The 7,768-nt window shown below is 49.3% G+C and overlaps 1 protein-coding gene across 1 annotated transcript; it reads left to right on the forward strand.

Moving 5' to 3' along the window:
• Positions 1 to 505: 505 nt before the first annotated feature.
• Positions 506 to 5,563, forward strand: LOC116746197 (serine/threonine-protein phosphatase 2A 55 kDa regulatory subunit B beta isoform-like). Its single transcript, XM_032617493.1, is given in 4 exon segments — positions 506 to 632; positions 3,536 to 3,914; positions 3,916 to 4,066; positions 5,489 to 5,563. Coding segments are annotated over 4 exon segments (732 nt in total).
• Positions 5,564 to 7,768: the final 2,205 nt, after the last annotated feature.

Raw genomic sequence — 7,768 nt, forward strand, 5'->3', positions numbered from 1 at the left:
CTTCCCCCAAAACCGCTCCCCTGCCCCAAACCTCCAACCCCCAAGGGAACCAGTGCAACTCCTGTCAGCCGTGTTTTCCTCCCAGTGACCTGTTCTTGGCCACAGATGATTGGACAAGGGTGTTCATGTGATACGAGCTAAGCCAATCAGAGCCCTCCCCAGGAGATTGCCTGGAGAAGGCGGCGTGAGCTTAGAGCCGGGGGGCCGATCTCCAACAGGCAGGCCGACCTTGAGACCCAGGGTAAGGGCGTAGCAGCCAGAGGGGAGAGCCTGTAGAAACAAAAGGCCCAAGGGGGTAAAGCCTGGGTATTTAAGGAACTAAGTGGAGGCCAGGGTAGGGTCACCAGAAAGAATGGTGGAGTAGGTTGGAGAAAGCCAGGACTAGACCACCAGGGGCCTCAGAAACCCCGCTGAGTTGGGAGTTTTCTCATTACAAGGAGAAGCTGTTGGAGGGTTTTAAAAGAGGGAGTGGTCTGACCTGAATTACAATTTTAAAAGATTAGCAATGCTGGAAAATGTGCTGGTGGGGGGGGGTGGCAAGCGTAAGGAACAGTTTGGAGGCTCCCGCGCTATGCAGACCCCTGAGGGTGGACCAGACGTCAGAGGCGGCGGGGAAGATGCAGGGAGCAGGGGTCCAGACAAGACCCAGTGGTTGGGGGGCTGGTGAGGGAAGGGTGGAATCGGGGCAGATGATAGATGAGGGGGATGCTGTTATTGAGATGGGAAAGAAGGGAAGACGTTAAGACCTCAGTTTGGACATGTTAAGTTTGAGGTGTTGATGGCCCGTCACAGGGGAGGTGCTGAGAAGAAAGCAGTGGGGTACATCAGTCTGGAGTTGGGGGATGTCAGAGCTTGGATGCTGGAAATATGGGTGGCATCAGCATGCAGCTGGTGTTAAAGCCACCAGCCTAGATGAGACCACCTGGGAACTGGAGAGAAGGGCCCCAGCACAAAGGCCTGGGGTCCCCCAACATTCACAGGACTGGTAGAGGGGACGGAGCAAGGAAGGGAGGGGGGGAACCGAATGTGTTTTGACCCAGAAGCCCACATTGGAGACTGCCCTGGGTTACCCCCCTGCCAAGGCCAGAGAGGGCTTTTTAGATTTGGTAAAGAAGTCACCCGACTTTGAACGCTCTGGGTGGAGTGGTGGATCTGAAAGTTAAATTGGGGTGGGCCTCTTCCCTGAATGAAAGCTGGATTAAAAAGTAGCTATGGGGGGCTTCCCTGGTGGCGCGGTGGTTGGGAGTCCGCCTGCCGATGCAGGGGACGTGGGTTCGTGCCCCGGTCCGGGAGGATGCCACATGCCGCGGCCATGGCCGCTGGTCCTGCGCGTCCGGAGCCTGTGCTCTGCGGCGGGAGAGGCTACAGCAGTGAGAGGCCCGCGTACCGCAAAAAAGAAGAAAAAAAAAAGTAGCTGCGGGGCTTCCCTGGTGGGGCAGTGGTTGAGAGTCCGCCTGCCGATGCAGGGGACGCGGGTTCGTGCCCCGGTCCGGGAAGATCCCACATGCCGCGGAGCGGAGGCCACAACAGTGAGAGGCCCGCGTACCGAAAAAAGAAAAAAAAAAAAAAAAAAAAAAAGTAGCTATGGAGGACCTTTTGGGGGCAAATGAAGAAATATGAAAATGGACTTTATATTAGATTATTGTATCAGCATTTAATTTCTTGGGTGTGATAATGGTCTGTGGTTATGAAACAGGGGGAAGGGGCTTCCCTGGCGATCCAGTGGTTAAGACTCCACACTTCCACTGCAGGGGGCGGGGTTTCATTCCCTGGTGGGGGAACTAAGATTCCACATGTCATGTGGTGCAGCCAAGAAAAAGAAACAGGAGGGAAGAAGGCAGGGCACAACTTTAAAAGAATGACATAGCTGTTGAAGATACCACAAAAACTGGTTAGAACTGATTAGGCCCAAGATGGTGGAAGATTCCACTTCCAGTAGACCTTGAGTCTCATTATACGCTCATTGTAATACATTAGCATCTAAATGGCACACTCACGGGCACCACGATCGTTCTGAGGCTAACCATAAAAGGCTAAAAAGTGGGCAGTGGCCCAATTCTTGGAAACCCCTGCCCTCCCCCACCAAATAGTTGGAATAATTCTCCCACTTTTATGGGCTGGTTAATTGCATAATTAGCCTATGTAATTATCCAGCCCATAAAACTAACCACCCCAGGGAATTACCTGGCAGTCCACTGGTTAGGACTCCACGCTTTCACTGCCTTGGCCTGGGTTCAATACCTGGTCGCGTAACTAAGATCCCGCAAGCCATGTGGCAAAAAAAACCAACAACCTAAACTAACCACCCCATATTTTGGGGTTGCCCTTGCCTTTTGAGGCAGACTGCATTCTGTCTATGGAATGTGTATCTCTCTAAATAAATCCACTTTTTACCTATCACTTTGCCTCTTGCTGAATTACTTCTACACTGAAACATAAAGAATCTGAGCTTCATTAAGTCCTGAGACCAGGTGTGTGATCTCAATTAAAAGACAGTGGGTAAAAAAAAAAAAAAAAAAAAAAAGACAGTGGGTTCGAGTCCCATCTGAGTTGTGCAGTTTCAGTTACGTGAGAGAGGTCTGGTTCTTAGGAGACACATGTTGTAGTGTTGTAGTATTTAGGGGTGAGGGAGCAAGATGCCTGAAAGTTTTCCAGTGGTTCAACAATAACAAACTATACATATATATCTGTATATGTTACATATAATATATGTAATATTTATATAAATTGTATTTATGTTATATATAGGTATATACATAGTTTATATATAGGTACGTTATCTATTAGAGAGAGAGAGATAGCATATGTGGCAAAATGCTAATTGGAAAATATAGGTGGGGGGCTGTTTTAACACTTTTTCAACTTTCCTGTAGGCTTAAATTTTTCCTAGGGACTTCCCTGGCAGTCAGATGGTTAAGACTCCACACTTCCACTGCAGAAGCCCTGGTGGCGCAGTGGTTAAGAATCTGCCTGCCAGTGCAGGGGACACGGGTTCAAGCCCTGCTCCGGGAAGATCCAACATGCCGCGGAGCAACTAAGCCTGTGCGCCACAACTACTGAGCCTGCGCTCTAGAGCCCACAAGCTGCAACTACTGAGCCCACGTGCCACAACTACCGAAGCCCGTGTGCCTAGAGCCCGTGCTCTGCAACAAGAGAAGACACCACAATGAGAAAGCCAGTCACCACAACGAAGAGTATAGCCCCTGCTTGCCACAACTAGAGAAAGACCGCGCGCAGCAGGAAAAATCCAAGGCAGGCAAAAATAAAATAAATAAATAAATTTTAAAAATAAAAAAAAAGGAAAAAAATATAGAGTGAACTGGTAGGGCTGTGTTCCCACCCTGTTTGTTGTTTGGCTTGAGGCGTCCCAGCACCAGAGCCTGCAGGTTGTTGGGTGGTGCGGGGGTGGCAGCCTCCAAGAGAGCTCACGCAGGTGACTGGTCCCCAGTGCCTCTGCCATCAGTGTTCTTGCCCCCACAGTGAACCACAGCTGCCCCCCACACCCCCTGCCTCCCCGGAGACCCTCCATGACCAGTTTTTGAAGAGCCGGAAGATCCAAGCAACAGGTCGTTATTCTCTGAAATTATCTCTCCGATTTTGGATGTGAAGTTCAGCCACAGTGGGAGGTATATCATGACCAGAGACTATCTGACCATCAAAGTTTGGGATCTCAACATGGAAAACCGGCCCACTGAGACTTACCTGGTTCACAGCTACCTCTGCAGCAGGCTGTGCTCCCTCTACAAAAATAACTGCATTTTTGATAAATTTGAGTGTGTGTGGAATGGGTCAGACAGTGTCATTATAACAGGCTCCTACAACAACTTCTTCAGGATGTTTGACCGAAATAGCAAGTGTGATGTTAGTCTTGAGGCCTCGAGGGAAAACAGCAAACCCCAAGCTATCCTAAAACTGAGCAGTGTGCGTGAGGGGCAAGCAGAGAAAAGACGAGATCAGTGTCGACAGTCTGGACTTTAGCAAAAAGATCTTGCATACAGCTTGGCATCTTTCAGAAAATATTGTAGCAGTGATGGCTACAAATAACCTATATATATTCCAGGACAAAGTAACTAGGAGGACACGTTATTACTTAATAATCTCACGTACTGAATTTTAGTCAAACACTTGTTAAAAATATTTTTATTTTATTTTTTTTGGCCGCACGGCCTGTGGGATCTTAGTTCCCCGACCAGGGATCAAACCCATGTACGCTGCAGTGGAATCACAGAGTCTTAACCACTGAACTGCCAGGGAAGTCCCTCAAACACGTTTTTTAAATGTTTCTTCGGGTGTTCATTTGATGCATTGACCTTAATTTCCCTCTTTGTAATAGAATTCAGTTGGAGTCCAACTTTCCCAAATCCCAAGTTCTAAGAAACTTTTGTCAAACCTGATAGGTTCTGGGACACTTCTGTTTAGAATTGAGAGCTGCCAGCTAACAGTAGGTCTTCCATAGTTGATTTGAATTTCTGATGCTTCTATTGCCCTGTTTTCTCTGGTGGGTCCAGTGTTTTGTTTCTAGGTGTCTGCTGAGGTAAAATGAAATTGTCTGTAGTATTTAAAGAGAAAAGAGAGAAGTTTTTTTAAATTAAGCAATTCCATTTGATTGAAAAAATTCAACAAAAAATAAACACCGTTTACTCTAAAAAACAAACAAAAAAAGAAGTTAATGGCAGCTGTAGAGGAAGTGGAAACAGCCAAGTTTTCAAGGGGAGAAATGGTATAGTACCAGGAGGGGATCGTGAGGTCAAGGGAGGGTTTTACACAAAAATGTTTAAAATGAGAGCAAGAGTGTATGTTGACAGGAATGTTCCCATGGAAAGGGAGAAATTGATGTTGTAAGAAAGGGGTGAGAGGTGCCGGAAAAAGTCCTTGGGAAGACTGGCCGACGGGTGGCCCCGAGCTTGGAGGGGACACCGCACTGAGGTGCTGCGCTGGGCCCTGGGATCAGTGTGGGGGGGCAACCCCTCAGGAAGTAGGATCTGAGGCTCTCAGCTGACAAGAGTCAGGAGGGCAAGTGGTTGTTTCAAGCAGATTGAGGCACAGAGCCAAAGAAAAAGTGGCAAATTTGTTTGGTGTTTAAGATCTGAATGGCGATTATTCATCAGCTTAGGGAAAGAGCCAACAGGGGAGAGATTTAAGTCCTTACCCCTCTGCTACTCAGTTTTTCCATCTGTAACATGAGGGGATTGAACCGGGGGCTCTCAAAGGACCCTGCAAACTCCTGTTCACTCAGGGTCCCTTATGATACCTGATGGAGAGCTTTTACTGAATAGCATGTGTTTGGGTTGTTAAAGGATTAAAGATGGCTAGTAAAAATTGGACACTTGCCTAAGAGGTTTCTAATTGAGGGTAAAAACCAAGAGCTACAGAGAGACACTTGAAAGGAAGACTGCTTACGGCTTGAGGGCACCCCTGGGGGAGCAGGGGGGTGGCCCGGAGGTTGCTGGGGCGCTGAGATGCCTTGACGACGCTTGGATAAACGCAGTACGAGGTCCCTTTGAGCGTAAATTCTGCTGTCTCTGGGCTCTCGCTGAAGCTGGCATTGCACAGCATGAAATGAAACAGCACGTTAATGTGATTAACACTGAATAAACCCCCGTGTGTGAGCAAATATAGCTTGAAGCGGGTTCAGGAATTTTAAAGTATCTATTATTAAAGACAGCCTGCAGGGGCCGTGGCATCCAATGACAAGCCAGAGACTGCTACCGGCATCTAATATTCCCAGAGTCGTTTCCTTCGGCAAAGTGCATTTGCAGGCTTCTGTGCTAGGCTCTTCCCTGATCCTCCAAGGAGGATTATCACCACTACCCCCATTTTATAGATGAAACTAAAAGCATTGTCAACAGTAGGCCTCTCAGGCCGCTGAAGGCAGAGACCTTGCCTATCATCACTGGCTCCCCAGTGGCAGGCAGAAGGCCAGGGCAAGGGGAGGAGCCTCTCAGCCCCTGAGAGCCGGCCCAGCGAACCACGAGCACTGTGCTGGGACTTCCACGTCTGGCGTCACTGCTAAGCGCCAGGCTCTGTGCTGCAAGCCTCACACAGATGGTCTCACTTAGTCCTGATGACAACCCTTGGCAGTTGGTATTATTAACCCCAAGAGGAAACTGAGGGCAGACAGGTTAAATAACTTGCCAAAGGTCACCCGGCAGAATCAGGAGTCAGGCTTGGATTTGTCTGAAGCGAAGCATGTGCTTGACTGCCGAGCTGGACGCTGTCTTCCAGGAGAGTATGGTGCGGACTTCTGGAATTCGTACAGCCCCTGTGCTCGACAGCCGTTAGCACAGCCCTGAGCACAGGTAATAGGGTGGCACCAGTGTCAGTGAGTAGAGACTGAGGGGCAGACAATCTGAACGGATGAATGGGTAGAGATGTGAATTCCTGTCTTGTGGGGTCTTCCTCTTCAAATTGAAGATTTCCCCAAAGCTTATGAATGCTCAATCTAATTAAAGCAAAAAGGCATCAGAGAATTGCTAGGCCTTTCCTTTATTAACTGTCAAGTCCAATCTGTAGGCTGTTTACGTGCTGAGGTCAGAGATCAGTCTTTAGCTGCTCGCCTTTCATTCATCTGGCAAAGCCTGGAACATAAAGTTTATTGATGCAAAACTGATTGGCAGGCAGGGGTAACGAGGTGGCAGGGACAGGGAATATCAGAAGGAGTTCTAAGCCAGTTGGGTCACTCCTGCTCCCTTGCTGTGCTAACTTCACGTGCTCCAGGTTACTGGGTCATAGCTCATAGCTTTCTGCACCACAGTCTAGATGAGCAGCAAATGTCTGGACCTTGGGCAGTGTTCACAGAGCACATCAAGATGGGGAGGGGAAGGAGTCCTTTCTCCCTGTTTGTCTGTTAGTTTGGAAAGGAGAGAGTGAGGCACGGAAGGTTAGGTATGGATGGCCTTGAAACTTCACAGATCAAAAGGAATTCCCACGTAAGCTTGCATCGGAGAGGCCTGGGAATTGGGAAGAGGAGGGTCATTGTTACACCAGCCCAGGACTAAGTTGCTCCCTGTCTCTGGTGAGCTCCTGTGGGGCCTCCTCCATGCCCACCAGCAAGAAGAGGTGGGAAAGCACGTGTGGGTCCACACCTGGCTCTATCTACTCTCAGCGTCCTCAGGATAAAAACCAGGAGTAAGGGGCTTCCCTGGTGGCGCAGTGGTTGGGAGTCCGCCTGCCGATGCAGGGGACGTAGGTTTGTGCTCTGGTCCGGGAAGATCCCACATGCCGCGGAGTGGCTGGGCCTGTGAGCCATGGCTGCTGAGCCTGTGCGTCCGGAGCCTGTGCTCCGCAACAGGAGAGGCCGCAGCGGTGAGAGGCCCGCGTACCGGAAAAAAAAAAAAAAAAAAAAAAAACCAGGAGTAAGGCACTAAGTTCCAAAAGAGGGAGTTGGACCCAGGCGTTGTTGTACTCATGCCACTCAGGATAGGGAAGGTCTCGAATATTATTTATTTATTTTTATTTTTAAAAATAAATTGATTTATTATTTTTATTTATTTTTGGCTGCGTTGGGTCTCTGTTGCTGCGCGCAGGCTTTCTTTAGTTGCGGCTAGCGGGGGCTACTCTTCATTGTGGTGCGCGGGCTTCTCATTGCGGTGGCTTCTCTTGTTGCAGAGCACAGGCTCTAGGCGTGCGAGCTTCAGTAGTTGTGGCACGCGGGCTCAGCAGTTGTGGCTCGCAGGCTCTAGAGCACAGGTTCAGCATTTGTGGCACAGGGGCTCAGTGGCTCCGCGGCATGTGGGATCTTCCCGGACCAGGGCTCGAACCCGTGTCA

The sequence above is a fragment of the Phocoena sinus genome, chromosome 20, assembly GCF_008692025.1.
Source record: "Phocoena sinus isolate mPhoSin1 chromosome 20, mPhoSin1.pri, whole genome shotgun sequence".
Classification (NCBI taxonomy): Eukaryota; Metazoa; Chordata; class Mammalia; order Artiodactyla; family Phocoenidae; genus Phocoena; species Phocoena sinus.